General features: G+C 43.1%; 1 protein-coding gene across 2 annotated transcripts in view; it reads right to left on the bottom strand.

Annotated features, from left to right (window-relative positions):
- Nucleotides 1–25792, bottom strand: part of TMEFF2 (transmembrane protein with EGF like and two follistatin like domains 2) — a 127614-nt gene extending 101822 nt beyond the window's left edge. Inside the window, exons 1-4 of one of the 2 annotated variants that reach the window (XM_061457299.1) lie at nucleotides 25506–25792; nucleotides 24061–24170; nucleotides 18078–18207; nucleotides 15462–15488 (exon numbers count right to left, since the gene is read on the bottom strand). In XM_061457299.1, coding sequence (XP_061313283.1) covers nucleotides 15462–15488; nucleotides 18078–18207; nucleotides 24061–24170; nucleotides 25506–25680 — 442 coding nt within the window. In that variant the 5' untranslated portion in view covers nucleotides 25681–25792. The remainder of the gene's footprint in view (nucleotides 1–15461; nucleotides 15489–18077; nucleotides 18208–24060; nucleotides 24171–25505) is intronic. The other variant, XM_061457290.1, reaches the window with a different exon arrangement.
- Between the last annotated feature and the right edge of the window lie 307 nt (nucleotides 25793–26099).

The raw sequence follows: 26099 nt of genomic DNA, 5'->3' as shown, positions 1-26099 counted from the left end.
GCACATCCACAGCTGATTCTCACATACAAACGCATTTTTTTGATGGGACCATTCATGTCCACATTTACACTCCCATCTTGATGCACTAGCTGGTAGGTTTTAGCAAGCAGTTTCCCACTAGGGTAGCTCAAGGATGAAGCTTCTTTCACCTTCTTTGGAAACAGCTGCTCCTGGCTATCATCAGTGACATGATTTGGAAATACATTGACCCCAGTCTGATTCATGATGAATATGCACGTTGGAACATAAAAATTGTGGGCATGCATTTATGCACAATAATGTACAAAAAATATGCATTAGGCTTCCTTGTAATGCTCATACCTACAAAAGGTTAAATTGCCCTAGGTGGGAGAGAGCTATTTAAATGGACCTTTTTATAATGGCAAACAATAATGCATTCTGGTTACCTTCAGACATGGCTTACTTCCAGTCAGCATTAAGGAGAATTACTACCTGATTTTAATACGTCTTGCTTCAATTTCATGCAGGCTTATTGTCTTCTAATTATCAACACAGCAATTTGATCCACATCCAGATTAAGGCATTGCCCTGACTTCTAACACTAGAGCAATGCCTGTGGTGGTGTGCTGATTTCTCAAGCAGTAAGCAGTTTGCCGTTGTCCCTCATCCCCAAGGCACAAATAAGCAGATGCTGCATTAAAGCTTGTTTTACAAAACTGCTTCAGTTGTGATATACATTTTTTAATATAATATACTAAGTGCATTACAGTGAAAACTGCCAGGGTCAATAAACTCATACAAATTCATTAGAAAGACCAGCTTCTCAATTAAGTCTAGCTGAAAACTAGATCTAGTTGATTTAGAATTGTCCAAAAGAAGCTGAAATGAGTGAGAAGCTTGACTGCATTTGCCACACGTGTGCACGGCTTTAGTTTACCATTTCAGTTTTCTGAACATCAGTCGGGATTGTTTCTCATCAAGGACAAGCTTCACTGACCTTTCCCTTCTTTTCATCACAAGGATACTATGGTTGGCTTGAAAGATTGAATTTTTTATGAATATTACTATTGTGAGCATAGAAGCAGAGGTGCAGCTTTTCATCCCCAGAATGGACTCTACATAGGAGACACTAGTAGCCCAGTGTTTTGCAGCACCCACTGACATACTTTCATTCATGGGTAGGTTTAAAGGGTAAGAAATTATATCTTGTTTTCAAAAGAAAAGGAGAAGGAAAGACAAAGAGAAAGCAGTGTTTTCAGTCTCTTTGGCTTATTTGCATTTCTTACCTACACTCTTCTTCCTCAGCTGACATTGTTAGCTGTAGAATGACAACTGAAGAGCACCTCTGGAGTACTCTGTAGCTAATCCCCTACGATGCCTGTAAACTACACAGTGAATTGGTGGCTCCAACAGGAGCTCTTGAAAAGCACAGATTTCACCCTTCATTCAAACAGAGGGCAATCTTTGTTGAGCAGTTTGAAGAAGCTCGAGCTAGCAGAGGATTATTATTCTAAACATATTTGTTTAAAGACAATGCAGTGTAAAATATGCCTAAAATTAACCTGGCCAGTGGCAGACTAAGGTTTACACAAAGCATCTGCTGGCTGCCTCTGGTAAAACATTACATTTGTCTTGACTGTGTTTATGGCATAAGCGGCTGCTACTGCTAAGAGCCGCAGTACAGCAGCCTTGTGCGACAGCTTACCTTAAAGGAAGAGAAGTCCTGTAACACAACCTGCTCCATTACATTTTCAGGATTGCTCTCTTTTATGAAACCCTCTGGCACTAAATCTTTCCAGACAATAACAATGCAACCATAGCAGGGGGGATGAGTTATCAGAAGAGCTTTCCCTCCCTCACTACTGTTGGCAGGTTGCTCTGCAATGTCTTCTCCTTCTCTTCTTTATGTACATATATAATCATGAGAGTACGTCTATTTTTGTCTCCACAAGATGATGGCACCTTCATCCCCATTCTTTCCCCATCATGAGAGGCAATGAAGATGATGAGCATTGCTGGAACTTTCAGGAGGTTTATAAATTCAGCTGAAACATCAAGCTGAACCAGTTCAATCCCTTAACTAATGACACTAAAAGTGACACTAACTCCTAAAAGACCACAAAGAATTTTCATTGCCTGCCCCACTCTGAGACAGTGCCATTTGACAAGTGATGTGGCTAAATGTCTTCTCCATGCACTAATTTAAGACTGGAATTTGCAGGGACTTACACGGTGACACTTGTATCATACATACTAGCACCTACTACCACTGTACAAGTAGCTGGGCACTAATTTAACCTGACCTTAGCAAGCTGTGCAATCTGACGGCTCCCCATGCTGTGCACTTGCTGTCAGATCAGAGTCTGCTGAGGATCTTACATTCCCTCTACATCCCTTCAAATTAACAGCATTTCATCAGTCAGTTATCCAATGCTGTTAAACACAGAAACAGCAGAGATGACTTTCTGAGGCCCTGAAGTCACTGCACTTTTATGGGAGGGCAGGAAATGCAGATTCTATGTCTCACCTCTATGTACCGCCTAAGACAGATGGGGGTGCATATTCCTAATTACACAGACTGCACAAGTAATCTCTTCAAGAAAAAAGAGACTTCTGAAATGAAATATGGTGAAAGATTGTTTGTGCCACCATTTTTCCTGCCCCTAGCAGCTGTCCTATTGCTTAGTTAAGACAAAGCAGAACATCTCCTTCCTATCCAAAGTTGTAAAGGAATGAAGCAGGGAGAACTAAAGATGAAGACTAGAAAGCAGTCCTGTGAATTTCCAGTCAACTAAATGTAGAGGTTTCTTCCCATTTATTTGTCAGCTTTGAGCATTCTTGTGTTCTAAGTTTATAACTGTTTTCAAGTAACTATAATGCCCTAGAAAATTACCTCATATATTCTTTCCAATACATAAATACCAATAGATTTTCTCAGCATTACTTACAATACTTCCAAATTAAATATATTGTTTTGTTCACCCTACTGCTGGCTTGAGACTGTAACAAAACATTGATTATTCTCAATCTAGTTGACCTCTGTAAATCAGGCTTAGCCTGACACGACTGCCTGACTGCCCAGTGAAATCAGGAGGATCTTTTATTAACCAACAAATGTTGCAGCAGAGGGGTTGAGATGGAACTGAGGTAGAAGGTAGATGGATAGGAACAGGTAAAACATAAAAATCCTGATGAAGAATGCCCAGCAATAGCTCAAAACTGTTAAAACTGCCATTTTCAATTACAACAAATACCTTAAAACCAAAACCTTTCACTTCATACACACTATTGTCAATTCAAAAAGGGCTCATGGTATTGTTTTTAAATTTAAGAAAAGAACCCAAGAAAATCCTCTTGAACAATATAAGAAAATTTCAGGCACACGTCATCCAGCTAAAGACATCCAGAAAAGAGTACTTTACAGCAGAGGAGTTGAAGCATGCTGTGGCTTCTACACCTGAAGACTAACACTAATGGATTCAGATACAGATTTACTCTACTGGTTAGAAGAGTTTCTCTTCATTTGAAATGATCTCTTTTGGAAAAACAGAAGAACAAATGAGCAAAAAACAAACCAAAAAGAAACAAATACACCCTCCTCCCCCCAGTCCCTGAAACCCAACAACCCGCTACTATTGCTGCTGCCTACAGGTAATGCTTAGGCATTTGCCACCTTCATCTTCAGTAGCAAGGGGACAGTCACCACCACTGGGGCAGGAGGAGAGAGACTCCAGAAGGAAACCAGAAAGAACTCCAGCAAGAAGGATGGAGCTGTCCTTGGCACAGGCCTGGTACTTGAGATCTCAGTTTGACCTCATAACTCACTGAGTACCCTCAGCTCCTTTTAGGAACCATAAGGGGTCAGAAAGCAGCGATGGGTAGTACCTGAGGGAGCTGGGTCAGAAGGGCTTGTGATGACAAAGGTGCCAGGGCAGGTGTCAGCTGGCCTTTTCACTGCTGTTGTCCAGGTAGAAGCTCCCAGCCTGATTCCTGCACATGGACAGCTTGGCCAGCCCATCTCCATCACAAGCTGCCTCATCACCAAGCTGCCTGCTGAGCCTCTCCAGTGCTGTCTGTAAAGGCTTCATATGGAAATTCTCCTGCTGGCTTCAAAAAGCCCCCTTCTGCTGCTTCTGTACATCCCAGTGAAAGGCAGGACCCTGTCCCTGAAATCCTTGGCCACTGAGCTGAGCTTTCATTTCCAGCATGATCCTGGTACTTAAGGTCATAGGAAGAGAAATTGGACACGAAGGAGGGAGGCAATGGCCCTACTGAAGCTCCTTACACAAACAGAAGAGGGGAACCTGCCCATACTCCATGACACCCCAAGCTCTGGGGCCAAGAGGCCAGCTGACAGGGGACAGCACTGCCATGCCATGCAGTAGGGAGCTGGAGAAGGAAATCAGGTGACAGCACCTTATAATCACCATGGGAAAGCTCACTTCAGCAAATACTCAAATCCCGTGTTAGGGATTGTTACACAAACGCAGAGGATTGCTCTGCCCATTGCTAGCAAAAGGCTTGAGAGCCAAGGAAGAATGAAAAGACTAACAAAAACTTCTGAAAATATTTAAGAAAACCTGTGCCAAAATCTCCTTAGACATGTATCCATGAGTAAGCAAGAGAACTAAATTGCTGTTGCTGATGTACTGCTTGCTGGTCACGGTCAAAAAGCACTGATGCAGCAATAAGCACAGCTTAATTGCTGAGAAGTTTACATATTAATAGCAGAATTTTTGTTCAGAAACATGTGAAAGCCTGTAGGCTTTGGAGCAGTAAAATAGAATTGGGGCTGTATGCTGGCAGAATAAAGGCTGTTGAATTTTCTGCCTTTGATAGGGACTTTCCAGAGCTGTCAGCTGAGCTGCAGAATTAGAAACCTGACATTGCAGCAGTCAGTTTTTAGATTTCAAGCTGTTCAAATGACTTGTCTCCAGGGAGGAATATCTAGTGAGCAGGAATCAATAGCGAAACAGGTAAAGATGCCAGCATGCAGGGATAGCCATCGCAACACCATGGTCCAGACAGCCAAGCGAATCTACTAAAAAAGGAGTCATGGGAAAGGATGACTGAAAAACTTGTTCCCCCTTTGAATCAGTACAAAAGAGATGCTATAGACTATTCATTACATTTGTGAGATTGCAGCTTGATTATATTTGATTCCACGTCACAGATTGATCTTCCACACACCCTCAGTTCACACTACGCCAGTGCTCCAAGCCACTTACTGAAGAGATTATAAAGAGTCTATTTTATCATATCTTCACCTCTGAATGCATTACAAGTGACATCGTTTAATTTTAGCCAATCTGAACAGCTAATTAGATGTAAACAGATTGAAAAATTGTACACACAGGACAACTCGTTTTTCAAAAGGCCACTAATCGAAACAAACCTGAGCCCATCAATTCACTTCAATATCTGTCTAAATGAATTACAGTGTAGACTTGGGCTGTACTGGCCTTGTAATTCATACAACCGGCTCCCTCCTCTTTTGATGAAAATCTCAGGCACTGTACAAAAGAATAAGTTATTTGTTTATCAAGGCTGTATTATAACAAAGATGAAGATGCCTCTCTGTCTGAATCTAGTGGACAACATGTATGAGCCACAGCAATGACAGCCTACTCTGGTACTTTCTTCTCACCTCCCAAACCCATCACACACATCGAAGCTGGGGAGGGTCTTTGTAGTAACAGATTAAAAAATCAAATTTTATTTAATCATAATCAATATGGGTTCCAACTTCAAAGCTCTTTGGGCGCCATCCTACCGCCTGCTGCTCTCACCTTCTTACAACAAGAGAAAAGGGAAAGAAAAGGACCTTCAACAGATAGCTGGTGATCCTCCTTTGGACTCTCTCCAAGCACCAGCTGAGGGTAGACTAGTAATTACACTGAGTTGCACTGCACTGCTGGACAGAAAGGAGCCCAGAGGGGCCTGACATGATTCAGATGAGATCAGGAGCAGCTGAAGTTATCCACTGCCAGACTTCCACATGCAATTGTCTTCATTTACAAACATGCACCTAAACTTTACTCTAAGTTTGTGTAGCTTTAACTGCCAGCCTGGCATCTCATTAGACCTCTATTTGTCAGCACAAAGAGCCCTGTTGCTCATTTATGTTTCCCATACTGGGCCCTCACTTGAACTATTGTGTACAGTTCTGGTGTCCTCAACATAAAAAGGACATGGAACTGTTGAAACAAGTCCAGAGGAGGGCCATGAGGATGATCAGGGGACTGGAGCACCTCCAGTATGAAGACAGGCTGAGAAAGTTGGGGCTGTTCAGCCTGGAGAACAGAAGGCTGCTTGGAGACCTCATAGCAGCCTTCCAGTATCTGAAGGGGGCCTATAGGGATGCTGGGGAGGGACTCTTCATTAGTGACTGTAGTGATAAGGCAAGGGGTAACGGGTTCAAGCTTAAACAGGGGAAGTTTAGATTGGATATAAGGAAGAAGTTCTTTACTGTGAGGATGGTGAGGCACTGGAATGGGTTGCCCAGGGAAGTTGTGAATGCTCCACCCCTGGTGGTGTTCAAGGCCAGTTTGGACAGAGTCTTGAGTAACATGGTTTAGTGTGAGGTGTCCCTGCCCATGGCAGGAGGGTTGGAACTAGATGACCTTAAGGTCCTTCCCAGTCTTAACTATTCTATGATTCTATGATTTACTGACCATGACCTATACACCCCTTTCTTTTCCCTTGAAAAAGATAAGAGCAGCAAAGCTTTCACAGTAAAGCTTGCTTGCCTGCCACTGCCCTTGGCTGTGCAAGCCTTTTATCTTGCTTCTCAGTACCTCTGGAGCTGCAGGTACCACATCCATTAAAGATAGAGGTATTTTGACATCCTTACCCCTGCTCAAGGGTCTGCTTCTTAAAGGGCCACCACCAGGTGACCCTTTGGCTCACTGTGTTTGCAGAGGACTCTTGCAACGAGCCCAGCAACTACCAAGACTCCAGCTTTCTTTGTAGCATCAGTGTTCCCAGGGGCATTTCCCCACCTCACTCCCCTGGTTTTCCATCTTTGTTCTAGGTTTGTGGGTTTATGTTTGGCCATATCAGAGGGCTTGCTTTTACACCAGTGTACCTAGTAAATCAGATTGGGTTGTGTCAGTGAACTGTTTGTTTCTTATTTCCCCAGTTACATCTGCTGAGAACTTGATCAATGAGGGAAGCATGTACCCACCTAGGTCACTGGTAAAACAAAGAAACAAATAAACAGCACAAGGCTGGTCCCTGTGCTGTCCATCTAATAATGATAAATCCACTTATAATTACATTGGGAAGGCAGTTTTTACTCCACTAATAGTGTAATGCATTCATATTGCATGATTTTTGTTTCTTAATCATAGTGTCATACAGGGCCATATCAAATACGCCACAGACATCCACGTACACTACATTGGTATTGTTGTCTTTACCACACAAACATGTAGCTTCATAAATTACATTTCAATTAGTGGACAAAAATCTATTACATCAGTCCATATTGCTCAACATTAGTTCTCATATATTTCTTTATTAAGGAGGTTTGGGTCTACACATCCTGCTTCAATCAATGTCAGATTGACAGGCCTATAAATATCTGGATTTTTTTTTCCCCTACCCTTTTTACTGCTACACTCTCTAAGACCTTTAGGCCTTTCCTGTGTTCTCAAACTTACTGAAAAGCAGCATTAAAGTCCCTTAACTCTCCATCTTTAAAGACTGCAAAATATTTGGGACCGCTGAGGTAAAACTGGTTCTGCTTCAGTAGCTGCCTTTTTAACAGTTTTAAACAGGCACCATCATTATCCGACTCCCATGCAGCTAGAGCTAAGCAGATCAAGAAGTCTGAGGTATTAAAAAAAGTCATGTGAAATATCATGGAAGAGTTTTGACCTCTTCTTCCCTAAGTCAGGATATTTTCAAAATGCAATTTGGAGTTCTCCCTGTTGTTGAGCATTTGAGACTTTTATTGAAATATTCTCCTGAGTAACAAGGACTAAAATAATTTTGTTTGTTTTGAATGAAAAACTAAGCATCCTCTGTAACACTACTCAAAAATCTGGGCTGAAAGACTTGTGGCAATGTCTTAAAAACCATTAGTGCTGTAACATAACATTTTAAGACGTCTGGATTTAAGTATGAATTTTTCTGGATTCTCATTCATGCACCACACTCATTAAACTCATTCTATACGGCCATTTACAGAAAGAAGGTGGCAATCTCCACTTTGTTATGTGTCTGGAAATCAGCTGTACCCTTCCTGAATATAAACTCCCACTAATTTCAAAGACAGCAGGCAAAACTTCTGGTTTTATTTCCCAGTTCCTGAAAGAAAGCCTCTTGGACAAAAGGGAATTTAAACATTCAATGCAGAATATATTAAATTTGTCAGGTGCAGCTGAGATCTGAAATGTAAGAGTTAAAGAAAAGCGAGTACAGGAACCTTGAGAGAGACTTGGCAGTTTTCATCCCATTTGTTCTTTTTAAGATCTCATGAGAGCATCAAACAAAATCCTATGTCACGCCAAAACCAGTTCAAAGCAAGCACATAGTGAATCAGCTTCTTCAATCACAAAACCACAGAATATATAACCAAGAGATGCACAAGGATGTGAAGAAGTTCTGGTCACTCCAAGGCTGCCTCAGGCCCCACTTGTGCAAGACATACACATTCAGAGAAAATGTTACCAGTCAATGGTATTTAAGCATGTGATAAAAATTAAGCATGTGATTGAATACATATTTTACCCCATGGAGTCAGGGGTTTGTAGAGAGCATGGTAGAGCCTTTTGAAAGCTTGAGAAGCATTTTCTTCCCTATGAAAGAACTCCCTACACAGGAAAGTGAGAGTGGGCTAGATTCATCTCTCATTGTCAGCACTGCTAATCTCCAGTGACTCCACAGTTGTCACAGGGAAAATTAATCCAGGTTTACAGAGACGTAGCAGACAAATCTAGTCCGTTGCATCTCTCTCTTGCTGTGTTTACAACAACAGACCAATAAATGAGTATTTGTGATCCAATGCCACTTTTTAATCTGTTTGCTGGAGTATCATAGGATTTGTTCACTGGTTTGATGACTTGGTTATCTTTGGATTTACAAATTGAACATGATTAGACAGCATATTTTGGATTCTTTTGCTCCATTTTGATGGAGCAAAAGACAGACAACTTTGACTTTTAAAGTAAAACCAGGGCCTTCTCAGTATTTTTTGGTGTAAGCAGACCATCTTTCACACATGGTCTCCTTGTGTAGCTCTGAACTACTTAAAAGAAGTGCTAAAAAACTAATTTAGGAAAGAAGGTATGAATAGATGTCATTCCTACTTCTTGCCTACAGCAGTCTGTGAATCTTTATGGCATCTTCTATTCATTTTTTTTCAGTTTTGCACGAGTGGCTGAAAATGGGCCACAAGTCATTCACTATGGGTTAACTCTTTCCCCTGGTATTTCTCAGTGTTGATAGTCTGCTTGACAAAACCTGTGCATTCACACCAGAAACACTGCAGAGACTTTGGCCATTAATAACAAAACAAGCATAGGGATAAAATGCATCATTTTTCATTGGATTTTTGCATTCTAACTTCAGAAGCAGCAGAAGCAGCAAGCAAAACATAGGCAGAAACCAGGCAACCAAATCCAAAACCAGTATCTCCCAGACTAGTACTTTATATATAACCCTGGAGAGTTTCAAGTTCACAGGAGCTCTGGGGATTTGCTGGAATTTTCTCAGTCAGGCAGGGTTGATCAGCTCAGTACTTAAATAAGAGCCTGAGAGGAATCCAAATGTTGGCATTCCTGTAATTCCCACACTTTCCTAGTTTTTCTAAAACCTGCACAAAATACCTATGCCAGGGGCCTAAAGGTTCAGCACTTGCAAATGCCCAAGTGCTTCTCATCTAGTCAACAATAATATAGGAACTTCAACTTAATTTTTAAAGGCCACAAAGAGACTTTTCCTGACCTAACTCTTATATAGGTCAGAAGCACACCAGCCTGAACCAGAAGTCACGCAATCAGGTTAGGACAGAGAAGAGCTTGAGCTAATAAGCCCAGCCTTTCAAAGAGCTTATTGGGCTGGCCTCAGTGCCATGCTGAGGTTAACAAGGTAAAAACCTGTTTAACAGAGGAGACGTATATTTGACCATCCACAGTCAGGTCAATCATTCAAGATTTAAACATTACCTCCAGAGGTATTTACCCAGTCATTGCATGTTGCTTATAGTTGATTTTGTACCTTCTGATGCTGCTTTTAAATTATACCTCTAAAATTAGAGTAGAAGATTTCCTATTGCCTTATTGCAGTTGATGCAGTACGTGGGGTCAGCAGATATTCTAAATTTACTTGAGAAAGCTGTATCACCAGTTATACCCACATAGAATGGATTCCCTTTCTTTCAGAGGTTAAACTAGAACACTCACAGTGTTTTCTTATATATGGGGAATAAGTGTATATGTATGTGTTTATCACCACTGCATTTCATACGCTGCTTCATTCAAACCAGTATACACTCCAGGTTTTACTGTGTATTTTGGCTCAAGTGTTATTGCTAGGATAGTGTTTACAGCAATGTAATGTGTTCTGCATAGCCCTGCCCATCAATCAACCTTGTAATAAAGCAGGAAAGGAAATCAGTGGAAAAAGCAGCAGAGCTGCTGAATTCAAGTTAGTCATATCAAACCATCATGGAGACAAGCACAAATACAATTGGCTCAAAGTAGCCATTAGCTTGTTGATTAAAGAAAAAAAGATACACTTGCACCATTACAGTTTGCCTTCAAAAATAATTCAGATTTTAAAGTGTTAAATTTTTTCTCCCTGTTTCCTCCGAGTTAGTGTTTCAAGATGACTGCTGTTCCATACAGATTTATAGTATGTATGTGTTTACTCACACATCTTCTAAGCCAACAGGAAAGGCAGACCAGAATTCCAAATCTATCATTAAGTCTACATGTTGGCACCTAAAAGAGCTGTGGGACTTCAATTTTTCTGGATAAGACTGAAGGGATAAATTGAAAGAATGAACAAACAAACAAACAAGATATTCTCATCCTTAAAATACACACACAAAACAAAAGAGACAGAGGGAGGAAAGAAGTTGGCTTACAAGGTTGTTGATTACCAGGTTTGTTTAACATACTAGTAATAACTTTAAGAGCAATATAATCTCTGATACTTTCTGGATTACATATAGGCCTGCTGACAATCAATGTGGTTTAAAAGACTCAGTACTGGTCTGGCTCTGAAAGCAGCACGTGTTATTCCCAGTTCAGCCACTGAAGTGTGATGCAACTTACAGCTTTTGCCCAGTCTGTATATCCAGACCCTGCTTCACAGATTCTATTCTCCTCCTCACTGTGAAAGAAGTGTCTCACAGTACCAGGGTGCACCACACTGGAGTCCTAATCTTACAATTCGTGCCTCTAGATGCTACTGTAAAACAGTTGCTGATGATATTGATGAATTATGACTTGTTTTTTTCATTCTGCATTAGTCTAGATCATAAAGAATTAATGTAAAAATCAAACCAGAATAAGACATGTGTATCCAGGGGCCCCATACAATTCCCACTGAAGCCACTAGGACTTGAATGGAAATTGAATAAGGCTCTGAAGCCGATTCCACAAAGGTGCTTACACACTGCCTTGCTGGGGATCACAGAAACACCTAGTGTGATAGTCACCCACAGTAAATCCATTGGACTATGAACGCAAGCCAATCAAAAGAGCTAAGAATACAGATAATGCAGGGAGGGGAAAGAAGTGTTCAATGTAAAAAAGACACCAAGGAGAGGTGTTCTTAGCACAGTAAGAGCTATAATGAAGTACTGCATCTTGAGTTTGTTGCTGTTTGAAGGAAGCTAGGAAACGAGCAAGAATTCATTATAAAGCTGCTCAAGACCAAAACATGAATCACTGGGTTCTAAAAAAACCCAGTTGTCTAGAGAACAGTGTAGATGAAAATGAATGGAATGTCTTTAAATTACTCTCTGTACAAATGCTTTCACATTCATTCTTTCTGCCATTGATTAGTATCTTTCTGGGATATGGGCTTTTAAATAATCCCACACCATACGCTCAGCTTCTACAATCAAAACACAGAAACAGCTCTTGATTATGCATTTTCAGCCTTCATTTACAGGGAAAAATGTCTTCTGCAGTAAGAAACTTGAACACCTACTGTTCTTACCCATTTACTGGATATCCCCAAAAGTGCACGCTGAAGGCTCAGTAATCAAATGAGATTAAGTTTCCCCCATCACTTTACAAATAAGGGGACTTCTGTATGCTACTGCTGCATAAAAAAGGATTAAATCACCTCTGGAAAGCCCTCAAGACCATTAAAGTGCTAAGAAGCTGGGACCTCTCTGATCCCAGCATCCCTGACAGGAAAGCAGAAAACCCTAAATCCTAAATAATAAATTGAGAAGATTTCTCTGCAAACCGAGATAGAAACATGCAGAAGGGAAGTGTGACAGGGAAAACACAGCCTCTGGCTTTATTGTTCCCTGCTCCTGCACTGTCCAGTTTCCTGAGAAAAAAAGGCTTGCGCGACCACATGGTGTGCTTGTGTACATCTCTCCATTGCACCAACCCCTGCCCAATCATTTCTGAACCCTTAACCAATTACAGTTCCATGAGACAAGAGGTCCATTGAGAGAGAAGCAGTACTGAGAGCTGAAGAGGTGTTAGTCATGGGGGAAAACACCTCAAAGCAAGAAATTTGCCATGTTCCAAGAGCTGGAAAAAGACAATGTTCTTTACTAGTTCACAGTTTATTTCCTATTAGATGTGTACCTTCCAGACCAAAGAAATCCAGCCACAAGATGCAATTCTGCTGAAGAGGTAGCTTCCCTTTTCTCACAGCTTGTGAGTGATACACAGCACCACTAAGGGAACCCATGAGAATAACATGGAGGGGCTCCAGCAAGAATCAACATCCTCATCCTTTTGGACTTGTAAGTGCTGAGAGGCAGAGATTCCTGCTGCTGAGGACACTCCTCAGCAACTGAGACCGGAAGATCAGCCCTTACAGGTGCTTTCAAGAAGTCCATCCACTCTTTGTCTTTTTAACCAGAGTCTCCTAATCCATGCCCAGGAGGCATTACTCAGCCTGCCCATTGCCCACAGCGGTCCCCAAGGGCTGCAAGGAACCTCCCATAGACAGACCATCACAGTTGCACAAACCTTAACCTTGCCAGAAAGTCTGCCAGCTCTGAAAAACACAACACATAGATGCACCACAGAGCACATAGGAATGCCAAAGTGTTGTGCTACCCCGCATCCTGCTGGCACTCTGACAGCAACAAGAAATGGGTCAGATCAACAATATAATGGCTGTTCCTAAGGATTCCCACTGTCCGATATACCTCTGGTCCCTCACTGCAGATGTATGTAGCACTTCTGACACCTACAGCATTTATCACAGCCCCATTCTGCTGATTCAGGCAGAGGTATGGCCAGCTGGGAGGGTTCTCATGGTCCACCGAAAGAGATGCTGCATTGGTTAGCAGTTTGTTAACCAAAACTGAAGAAGCCTAAGAAAGGAAAACTTACGTAAAACCAGCAAACACACACAAGATTGCCCAAGACCTCAGGCTTCTCGCAGAAAAACATCCCACTCATGATTGTTGGAGTGGATTTTACAAGACTTACTGTGATGACATCCAAAATTTATTACAGCTTTTACAACAAGACTGTGTCTAGTAAAGAGTGATGTAGTGACAGCATTTACTTCATTGGATTTAGCTTCTTAGGGCACATAAATATACTTTTGTACTTTAAGAAGAGCCATAGCTGCCTACTAAATCTTGAATAATACAAGGCAGCTTTGTAGACCTTTAAACACATGCACCAACTTGGTTCTGTTGCCTTCACAAATCTGCTTCCTTACTATCTGCCCAGTCAGTCCCCAAGGCCCTGTCATGCTCACCTTTTGTCAACTGTAGCTTTTAAAATGAAACTGTTTGGAAATCATGCTTTTAAATTCCTGTACTTTTACCTAAAAGGAATGGAATTAATTAGTTTTAGAAAGTGGCCAAGTTTGTTTTCCCACTTTCCCAGTTATAAAACAAACTAAATTTTATCTGTTTTCCTTAGTACACACATAATGAATTTTGCACAACTATGTTTGAAAGCTGATTGACTATATGTGTGAAAAGTATATCATAAATATAAATTAAATTGTAGATTTCCATTAAGCACTAAATAAGAAACTTCTTTGGTGTAACAGTTTAAAAAGACAATTTGAAGGACATTAGAGTAAAATAGGAATAGCTGGACAAACCTCCTGAAAATTAATACCAGCATTTTAGGTTGTGATTTTGGGGGAGAGCCAAACTTAAAACACATTCAAGTGTCCCAGTGTCCAGAAAGCAGCACAAGTCCAATATTAGAAAGTTAAGTCCTCTGCTACTGCCTCACGCTCATGTTGTTGACTGTTTCACAGGTAAAAATAATACTTTACCCACACATTGCACTCTCTAATATACTGGCTACCAAAACTACACGAGGACTAGGTGGTATTTTGCCAAATAATGAGACTGTATTTGAATAACCTGATTCCAGCCAGCGCCAGCCATAAAACTGGGTAAGAGCCCAGACCTGCTGTCTGTGTCTTATGCCAAAATCTGGCTCAGCTCCTGATGGCTGCCCCAGCCAGAGGAGACCAGCAGCATGTCAGCCTGATGCTGATCTTGCCCCTTCCCCTGCCATGGGGCTCCTAGATCTTGTTCAGGAGGCTTGGGCAGAAATAAGTCTAACTGCTAAGGACAACTTTCCATAGCCACACAAACTAGCCCTGACCCACCAGCCCCCTCCATGTTAGTATCTCCCAAAAGTTACATTCCCTGCCCCAAAGCAGGGCACTACAGCAGTTATACTTTCATGAAGGATCAGTCACAAACCCTGGGACCAGTGTTAAACAAGCAAACCCATAAATGACTGCACTGAGGAAATAAAGACAATCCCCAACTCAAATGCAAGTTTGCCTACATTTCAAGGTAAGCGATAAAGGGTTTGGACTATTTCCACTTTCATTTTTGCTGCTGCTATTCATAGAAAAACACATTGTTCTTTCCCTGTGACATGTCCTTATATCTTTGAAAGAATGCTCTATGTTACCACAAAATATTTGGCTTGAACCCTCCAGTGAGAAGGAACCAAGGGTTTGTCTCATGTTCTAAAAACAAAAGAAACAGTACCCTAAACATAAATCAAATGAGTGCAGCTGTAACAGTAGATGGAGATAGAGCTCCTAGCATAACCTATGAATAATTTGAAGTCCTATTATAAGTAACACAGCTTTCTGAATTTCCCTAGAAAACAGCACGTCATTATTAGGTTCCAGCTTGACTAAAATGCAAACCGTCACTTTATTTCAGTGAAAAAGCTAAGCAAAAGACAATATGCAGTGTAACAAACAAAGTGCAAAGCACATCCACTTAAAATCTGAAGTTGTGAAAGACAATGTGTGTACACATAAGCACAGAGATACTAAGAGATAGCTCTTACCTCCATCCCCAGATCCTGAGCCGGCATCTGAGAAAAGAACAGAAAGAAATCCATATTCACATGCTACAGTATGTCCTGTAAGCATGCAAAGCGTAAGTATATTCAGCATAAGTGTATTATATTCAGTATAAGTGTGTTACAGTGTAGGTTATATTTGATGTCATCCCTGGGTAAACTACAGAGATCTAATCTAAACATGTTTCACTCAAGCCATCTTTCTCATGTCTCAACTCTTTTTCTGTAAAGTTTCTATATCAGACTAAAACAACATAAGCCCTAGAGTGCTGAAACATCCTCATAAGCCTCTGCCTCATTTTGCTGTACTGAGACTGATAAACCTTTGCTCCCAACAGTTGTGCAAAGTTACCCGACTTGGCCACTACTAAGCCCTCACCAAAGAGAATTTTTAAACCTATCTGTTTGAGGCCAGACCAATTGGAAATTAATGTCATTATCTTTCCAAAACAGTGACATCTCATCAGATCTAGTTGGAATAAACCACTGAAATTGTTATTATTCAAAGTATTTAGATAAATGACTGAAATGTCTTTTTTTTTTTTTTGAGGTTGTTGCTGAGTTTCAAAATTAAGTGCTTTATTTTTTCCCCTGCTCGATGGTTTGTTGGCTAGAATGACGAGAGTCACAGATTTAGAAAGTGCAACGTCACAAAACTGCCAGCCCTGGAGCTTCATTACGAAATTTTCTAAGCAAGGCACAGCACAGAGTGCACACACATGTAGGGTTACCAAAAATAACCCCTAAGAGGAGTTTCTTTTGCAGGGAAAAGAGGGAGGTTGTCAACCCATCCTCCCCCATAGTGAAGGGGTTACCCATTTATCAGCATCAAGATTAACAGAAAGAGTTTGGAAAGGGTGCTTTGAGATTACTCTATGAATTGTTAGATCTAATTTACTGACAGCAAGGTGTGGTGGATCTGAACTGGCTTGTACATGCCATCATTGCTCAAAGTAAAAAAAAAAAAAAAAAAAGAGGGGAAACCCCTTATTTAAATAAACTTGTCACAAGAATAGCTTAAAGTGGTAGATTTACACAACAATACTTCACAGGAGAGGTGAAGAAAGAGGAAAGGGGTCTTCATTACATTACAGAGCCTCATGGCTCTGGGAAGTGCTGTTTTACCAGGTGTGCCAGGTCTCCCCAGCACAGAGAAAGAAATGGACACCTGCCTCCCACAATGAATTATCATATTCCCTGGCTCTCTGGAGGAAAAGGACCCCACGTCTCTCCTTATGCCCCTACCCTTTGATGCCCAGACCCCTGCCAGTGATGGCCAGGAGGGCTGCTCGCTGCCACACTTCCCAGCAGCCCAGGTCTCTGTTTCTGAAATCCACCATGTTCCAGAGAGAACGCTTCCAACATGGCCATTGCCAGTAGGCAAGCAAGGTTAAGAAAAGATGTTACATTATCCCTTTAATCAAGAAGTTTGAATCAAAAAAAGATGAGTTGCTGTGCTGAGACAATTCACTATGTTGAACAAATCCTACGTTACAAAAGGTTTTGTCAGCCTGAGCTCTGTTTAATACCAATTTATAGACAAAAAAAAAAAATAATCAAAAAAAAAAAATCAAAATGCAGCATGTGGTTTATTTTCTTTCCTCTTGAAAATTGTCAGGTAACAGCTTCAGAAAACAACATTTCCAGGGAAAGAAGTTGATTTTCTCTCAAGTGTATGAAACACAAAATTATGGCACTGCAAAAAGTTTGTCTAATGCACTTTTTATTGTCTCCTCCATCCTCAGCCAGGAAAAAAATTCTTATTCAAGTTTAAAGAACTCTCTCAAGAACAAAGACTTACTCCTCCTGCTCTTTTCAAGTTAACTTCACTGCCCACCTCTAACAGATACTGAGTACAAAAGAAAAACATCAGGAACCCCTGCACGTAAGCAACTCAGTTTTCCTGACTGATTTTGCTCATTCACCTTTCTAGCTCTTTCAAAAAAGCAGAGATACAAATACCTCACGATGCTCAGAGTCAAGACAAGATATCTCAAATGACAGTTTTCACACACATTCTTTAATGAATTCTTCCAACAAGTCCAGGAAAAAATCCCAGCTGTTGCATAGACTTGTTCATTAAGTGTGTTTTGGGCCAAGTCTTCAGCTGGTTAGGCTCACGATAACCTGTGGTCTATTGAATGATACCATCTGGGATTCTGGTCCTACATGCGTAAGAAAAGACCTAAGAAACTGGATTGCAGGCAGTAATGCTCCCGTTCTATCTCTCCAGATTATAGAAAGGTTTGTGGTAATCCAGATGCCCATTTATCAGACATCTGCTCATTTAATCTGCTTCCAGTTACTTGTCGTAATAGCTGAGGAGTGTATGCAGCACACAGAATGATCAGGAGCACAAGATACATATTAAGAACAAACAACTTCTGCACTGCACTCTTCAAAACAGCATCAATATCATAGACAGTGAGCATATACGAACTTAAAAGGGAAGGATGGCAGCAATTTCTCATGCCTACAACTGTAAAGAATTAACCTGTAATGAATTCAAAGCAGAGATCCAAATGGCTTTGGCTACCCACAGGTTATTTTACTCAGGGGCATGGCAAGGTCAGCGGGCAGCTTGGACCATGTTATACGTACCAGTTGCACATGATCCTTCAGACACCAGGAGTATTTCACTCTGCTGCTTGCAGGCAGCCTGTTTCAAGTAGCATTCATTCTGGTAGGTGTCGCCGTTGGAGCCACACACGGGCACATAGTCATTGTTACACTGATGGGAACGGACAGAGAGAAGCAGCATTAGTCACACAAGCTGGGTGGCTCAGCATCCATCTAGCTACCCCTCTGCCCCCTTCCAGTATTGATACCTTGGGAAAACAGAGAGGGACATGCTGACCCTCCTCTTTACGTTTACAGCTAAGAGGAAGAGAGAAGGGGGATTTTTAAAAAGACAAAAGGAAGAGGACCGTAAACCAGACATGAACAGGTTATGGGAAAGATAATCTGAATGGCAAAACGACCAGTAATTGCCACCCTGAGAGGTCTCTCCCTGCAGAACGAGGTGGGGGCATTCCCCTGGGAAGCAGTACAGGCAAGGCACACAGCTCCTTGCATCTGCAATGGCAGCTCACGTGTCTCCACTGGATGGCTACAGACAAACTGTAATGATGAGGCTTGCTTTTCCCCTCCTCCAGCACACCCCCCCACCGCTACAGAGTCAGCTGCCGCATACACAAAACTGTGTCCGCCTGTGTGTGTATAACTATTTAAGTACTTCGCTATAATTAGAACTGATTGGACAGGCTGAAATTATCCGAGACACCTATGATCAAAACCCATCCCTCTTTCCACAGGGAGATTCGGCAAGCTATGTCTGGGATGCTTCAGGAAGGTCCAAGCTCTCCCCACGGTGGCCAGCAGGCAGGAGTGGCAGCACTGCAGCGAGCCAAGACAGAAGTTACTCACACCACTCACCCCTCCTTTGGCTCAAACTCCTGCCCAACTCTGCAAACTACCTGCGCTTTGTTTGCTCTACCAATGGCAGACAGCTTTGCCCTCTCTTGTTCATTTTAATACAAATAATTCCATTTTACACTGAAAATTTGGCAACATACTGGGTGCAGTTATCATAAGATAATCACACTCTGAGGCTTAGAAATACTTGGATGTACCCTGTACATGGTAATTATACCAGGGATATGATTATCTCATGATTACCACACTCCTGGTATGCCTCATTGTTTAATTATAACAAATGGGATGAACACAATTATTATTTACAAATGCTCACCTCTGCTTAAATCCAAATAAAAATTTAAAAGAAATCATACTTTGTCTTTAGCTATATTATGCCACAAAGTGTCTGAGGTGTGTTCATCAAGCACAACGTGAAATGCAGAACTGAAGTTCCAGGGATAACATCAAATAGGCTTCAAAGTGAATGACTACCGAAGTGATTAACACAAACAACTGCATAGATTACATTAATTGCAGGCCTCCACACGCAGCAGCTGCTAAGAAATTATTCATACTTGGTCAGAGTGACATTTTGATTGGGCCAAATCAAACGACATTTTCCTTATGCATTGTATTTTCTTCCCAAACTGCTGCCCACCCCCAGCACTCTCTTTCCTTGGAATAAGAACCAGCAGCCACAACAGTAGAAATCCACTCCTAACGAAGGGCTCCTCCATGCAAAGATTTTAAACAGTTGATTAAAAAGTGTTACTATGCTATTTTCACCATGATGTCCTCAATCTGAGCAGAAAATGCCAACTCCATCCAGAAGCTCAACAGCAATTTCTGGAGGCTGATATGGAATATTTAACCAGGACAATTAACACAATCATGCAGATTTTTAAAGCATGAAGGATCAGACTGTGCTTGCTTTAGACATCCTATCTGCTTGTCACCCATGGGACTTTTTGCCAGAGCAATCTGTGCAGAATTTGGCCCAAAGTATCTCAACAAGCTCTGATACATTCAGAAACAATGTTGGATCCCGTTCTGAAGAAAGACAGTGACAAACTCTCTGCTGGTTTCGCCCAGAGCAAGAGACGATCTTTTACACTGACTCAGCTGCAAATCTGAAAGGCCAGGCGGCCCTACATTAACAGCATACAGCATCACGAGTGCGATCCTGATCCACAGAAACAAGTGACAGAGCAGCTATGAGACAGGTGGGAACTCCTTCCAAAGACTGGCAATTTTAAAACACATTTTGAGAGACACCTTGGCTCCAGACAGGAATTATTCTCCCCGTAGAAGTTTCCCTGTCTCTCCTGTGGCTCCCACCACATTCAAGCTTGGCTTTGGCCAGTGGAGGTAGAGGGTACTTCCATGATGAGTACAAGTGACACAGCCTTTTCTTCCTCAAACTGCTGGTCAAAGCTGTATTTCTTCACCTGTTGCTCACGCTTCCCACCACTGCTGCCTTTGGACAACTAGTATTGGGATGGAAGAGGCAGGAGCCACAAGAAACAAAAAGAAGTTAGATCTTCCAGGTGGATCCGGTCTTGGCTTTGAGCTGGGATGGCTCTGAAAGCCACCAGGAAACTGCAGTGGAAGTTACCCATAAAACAATCACGGATGAGAAGGTTGTGATGTTTGTCACCAGGATTATTCCTAATCCACTAGAACTAGACTCTTGTGCTTGACCACACTGAATCTGGTACTCGCAGCTCTTCACCATAAAATACTTCTTACTAGTACTGGAGAATATTAGACATTGTCAGTTTCTTCAGTCTACTGATGCATTTTTGGCATTGGTTTAGGGCTTAATAGCCCAAGCCCAAGATGTGGGAATGCTTCTCTATCCCACAAGGGCTGATCAAGGAAATCCATGTCAAAACTCCCACTAAACCCAGCAGCATAGTGCCATGCTGCCCACTTCTCTCTCATTACATACACATTTTAATAATACAGCTGTACAGCAGGGAAGTGGATGTATCCAATTCAGGCAAGTATCAGTCAAAGGCTGCCTTTCACAGCATTAGAAGCCTTGAATGCCCACTATCACAAGGGACAAAGCAGCTTTGTAAGCATTGTGGTCTGCACTGGGCACTGAAAGCATAAGGTTTGCTTTATGAAGAAAATGGTAACTTGTTTAACTTCTCGTCCTGGTATCACTGTTAAAAGTGTCCCACTCTCTTGAATTAACTACTCCTAAACGCCACCTACGGCTTGAATGAAGTAACATGAAAATATATTCTGGAAAGATAATATAAAGCTGTAAATTGGCCAGGTGCTGTTCCAGCTCCACAAACACTGAGGCATGTGAGGGATTCAACATGAAAACAGGACTCCTCCTTCACATAAAAACCAGTCAATGTTCACAGTCCTCGTGACTGAAGAGAAAAGATACGTGACTGATGGAAATACAGCAGCATATTTTTGGATATGTTCATGAAATCTAAGAGGGAAGAGAATCCAGGTTGCCAGAACTATGGCTTTGGGCAGACTGGGATACAGACCCTAGCAAGTCATGTCTACAACCGTGTGACTGCTGGCACAGCTCTGCATCTTCTGGTGGACCCTTTGAGTTTGCCCTTTGCAGGGAGGGAAGGGGTGGTGGTTTTTCCCTTTCTCAACCCCACTGCTGGAGCCAGTACCAGCTCCATGCCTTCCCTCCCTGATGGCACTAAGATGTGGGCTTGCCCCAAGCATGGGTCTGCATTTACAAATCAGAGCAGGGCATGGTATTTTACAACTAAATACATGTCTCATTGTGAGAAGTCAGTGAATGAGTTATCTTTTTGCAGTAGAGTACAACAAGAGAGCCAACCAATATAAATCCTTTCTCACTACATGTCTGCTGTCTCTCCAGGGACAGAAGCCTTACTCAGGTGTTCCCGAGCACTCTGATCATATTCAGCTTTTCAAATAAAAATAAATTCATTTTACCTCCACTTCAACAGACATGGTGCACCTGTGATTCTGGTTTGGAGAAACCCAAACTGAGAATGCCGCAGCCCTGCTCCCCACTTCTGCCTCCCCCAGCCCCTCAAGACACAGGCTGGCCAGCCCAGGACTTTTCAACAGTATATAGAGGCAAAATTAGCTTTCTGTCCTTGTCTATTATCTCAAACTGCAGTTAAAGCCCCTGGCAAATTGTGGAGAAAACATAAAAAGTAATTATAGTGATGAGGAGTCCGCTATTGATTTGCTCACTATCACCCCAGAGAGCTGCAACCGAAATGGGGGACCTGAATTCTGATGGGGGACCCCCTTACCCTTATTCATGCCATAAATTACCTGACTGGCTCTGCCTTACTTGGCCAGCCTCAGACACTACACCAGAAATTAATTTTCTACTCTAGTGGCATATCTTTTTGGCTTGCCATATTGTCCACTGATGTTACAAGAGAAGTTAAATGCCCCCAAGCTCTGCCTGTATCAAACGGATGCCTTTGACTAAAGAAGCCCCCAGGGCTGCACCACCCTTGGCACAGGATCAGCCACAGGTAATTTGCCCTCCAAGGTTACAGTCAGCCCTGTGGCTCCACAGGGGGCTCAAATCAAGACAAAGAGCTCCGAATGCTTACAAGGCCTGATCTAAATGCCACTGAAACCAAGGATCACTACTGATTTCAACCCATTTATTTGTGATCAGGCCCACAGTTGCTCAACTCATTCTTTTAATACCCTGAATCACGAGGGACCAGCATTCTGCCTTGGGAAAACAGCGCTCCCAATGCTTTCTTCCCTGCTGATAGCAATATCCGAGTTTGTTCCTTCTAGGTTATGAGTTCATTGCTTTATGACAAATGTCAACGCCAAACTGGGACCAAACACAAGACCCAAGCACTCTGTGGCTGCCCTAAGTTCCCAGTGCTCATGGCACAACATCTGTCCTAGCTCACCACCAGGCAGTGGGACAAGTCATAGACATTTCACTTCACTACAGATTTTTCTTAGAAAGAGAAAACAGACTAACTCTTAAATCACTGCATGTGCTGAGCCAAGGCAAATGCTCAAAACAGCATTCTCACATTGAATTTTTGATTACATGTAAACTAGAAATGGAATTAAAAAACCCACAGTCAATATGAATTTGCTCCCAACATGGGAAACACAAAGCACTTTAGCAAACAACTGTCTTGCTCTTATTATAGAAAATTCCTTCTCTGTTTTAAATGAAAGAATTTATCACTTGGTGGGTTTTTTTTTGTCCAAAGACACATTTGGCTCCAGAAAGATAAACAATACTTGTCATACTTCGAAGTGAATAATCTACCAAAGCTCAGTAATAACTTAATCATTACAGATGTGCACAGTCTTGAACTGTGCACTATTTGGCCCGCTCTATTGTAAACATTCCTATCAGCATTACAAGTTCCACAACTTTACAAATCCACATCAAAATGCAAGAAACCACAGGGGCATAAACGCACATACAACACGTGCTTGTACATGCTTAAACTCCTTTAATTTGTTCAGGTTTTATTCAGGTCATTATGTAAAGCACAGCTGTTTTGTGAGTTGGCTAAAACATATTAAATGGAATCCTTCATAATGAAATCGTCTGACTTCGAGAATGCCTGAGATTTAGATGTAGCTGCAAGAGGAAGAGAGAAGGAATAGAAGGAAAAAATACCCTCCTACCCAGTAATAGGCCCCCTTAAAACTAGATAAAACCTAAAGGAAGTTGATGATTTTGGAACAGAGGGATTGCTCCTTAATCTGATCAGCTAGGCAGATAAACAGGCAGAAGCATTGTCACTATGCAGCCCTTCCTGAAAATATTGCATAAGCACATTACAGATCCATTTCTTTAACTAGATCAGAACTCTGAATACAATAAGCCATGATCTGTATCAGAAATGAATTTAGTAAGGACTCTAAATCCTTGTTAAAAAGGCAGAGATGAAAAATCAGAAATGCACAACCTGAAACTGCAGACCCGGAGGAACATTTAAAGCCACAGCGTCTGCATTTTCCCAGAGAAACTTATGTCTTCTTGACACCAGTTGGTTCTCCTGCCAGCTTTTTTACATGCTGCCAGGTTTTCCTTCTAACTTCTCTGCACGTAGAGAAATAAATTGCCAAGTGATAGGTTATAAAGGGAGATCCTTGATTTGTATTCTCATTAGTGAATTAGGGAGCAAAATATCAATCTTCTTACCTTGAACTGACAGACACAAGTCACACTGTCTCCAATCCTTAAACACTCCCCATCAAATTTACAGGTATTGGTGTCGCAGAGAAAGAGATCATTTTCTCTGTCATCGTAACCTCAAATGTAAAGAGGGAAAAAAAATAGATGTCAGCTTTGGTCTAGCAAGGGGAACAATATGGGATGATTGCATTTTAATGCACATAGCACAATAACCTTGTTGATGAAATGATGGAGTCCAGATTTTCTTTTGTCCTTCCCTGTCCCCAGTTTTCCACTTTTTCTCTTGTTTCTCCCTTACTCTTTCTCTTAGTCCTTACCCCTCGCTACCTCACACACTTTTTTCTCTATTTCACAGACTCTATTTCCTCAAAAGCCATCCGGTAGTTATGCTATTTCATGGCTCTGGCTTGGAAATATCAATGTATCCCAATCCAATCGCAAATCTGTTGGACAGAAGTCCAAACTGGAATTTCTCCAGCCCATGATGCAACAAAGCCCCCAGTAATAAAGACAAACAGGCTGTTTTCTGTGATGGTCTGCCTGATCCCAATGAAGTCTGATCACCTCTAAGTTAACAGGGAGAAGTGCCAGGTTCCCCACGAGCCACTGAATGAATCGAGCTCTCTGCCTTCATTTTCTCCAGGAAAAACCAACAGATCTGACTGAAGATTCAGTTCACGAATACAAGCATGAATTTCAGATTTCGCTAGCTGACTTCCCACTCCAACAGCATGCAAGGTATTAAACAAAACAGCTACATCAGACTTCAAACCCATTAAGATCCAAATCCATTGATTTTTTTCAGAAAACATGTGAGCACTCTTAATCGTCTCGCTACATGTTTGAAGTGAAGAGCTTACAGTGGCAATTCCCCCCCAGTCTAACACGTTATGTGCGATGCACACATTACCTCAGATAACGTTCTTTCTCTCAAAAGGCTATTACAGCCTCATGTCAAAACTACTTTGTGTACTGGAGAAGGGCCGGCTGCTGACCTACATAGGAAACTCATTATAAAGGTCAGCCGGACTCTAAGGAGCAGGCACCGGGTTCCCGGTGTCGCGGCGTCCCTACCCCGATTTGCTCTCAATTCGGTGCGCAAGGCAACAGCCGCCTGCAGGATGCGCGCACACGGCCCGTCTCCCGGCACCCCGCTCCGCAGTCACACACAGAGTTGCGCTGTTTAAGCGCGGAGTTGCGCTCCGGCTGGCCAGGGAAGCCGCTGCGATGCGCACCGGCGGAGGGCGCGGCTGTCGCGCCCGGCCCCGCGGAGCAGGATGCAGCCAGGTGCCCGGGGGCTGCGGCGAGCCCCGGAGCCCCGCACTTACTGCCTTCCCCATTCTCATGTATTCCGCGGGACGGGCATCGCCCTCTGAAGTTGTCTCCCCTGGGCTCTCCCGCGCAACTTTGAGCGCCCGGCGGGGCCGGACGCGGGATGCTCCGGTGCTTACCGGAGCAGTTCCAGCCGGTGGGCGTCTGGCAGTCGCTTAAGGAGGTAGGGAAGGCCGCCAGCTTGTCGGGGCGGGCGAGGACGAGCAGCACGGCGGGCAGCAGCAGCCAGCAGCAGCAGTCGCAGAGCGTCCAGCCGCCGCACTGCCGGGGCGGGGAGGGCTCCCACGGCACCATGACTTCCTAACTCAACTCTCCGGCTGCGGCGGCGTGCCCCCCGGGCGGCGCGGCGGGCGGCAGGGACGGGCGGCGGGGCCGCTGGGCATCCCGGGGCCCCGGCCGGCGGCGGCAGCGGGTCAGCGAGCGGCGGCTGAATGCGGGCGCGACGCTGGTGCGAGCGGCGGAGCCCGGCGGGGCGGCGCGGGGGTGCGGGCGGCGGCGGCGGGGCGGGGAGCGGCTGCCATAGGGGCCGGGCGGCGGAGAGCGGGGGGAGGGCGCGGAGGGGCCGCCGCCGCGCAGCAGCAGCCGCGGCCGCCTGCCCCGCTCTGCCGCCCGCATCCCTCTGCGCGGGGGAAGCAGCAGGTCCCGGCCCGCCGCGTCACGTGCCGCCGCCGCGCCGCCCCCATTGGCCGAGCGGGATGCGGGGCCCGGCGGGC

The sequence above is a fragment of the Pezoporus flaviventris genome, unplaced genomic scaffold, assembly GCF_033815535.1.
Source record: "Pezoporus flaviventris isolate CSIRO_AGI_PZ_B2104156 unplaced genomic scaffold, CSIRO_AGI_Pfla_v1 ptg000001l, whole genome shotgun sequence".
Taxonomy (NCBI): domain Eukaryota; kingdom Metazoa; phylum Chordata; class Aves; order Psittaciformes; family Psittacidae; genus Pezoporus; species Pezoporus flaviventris.
This window is presented reverse-complemented; position numbering and strand designations above follow the sequence as displayed.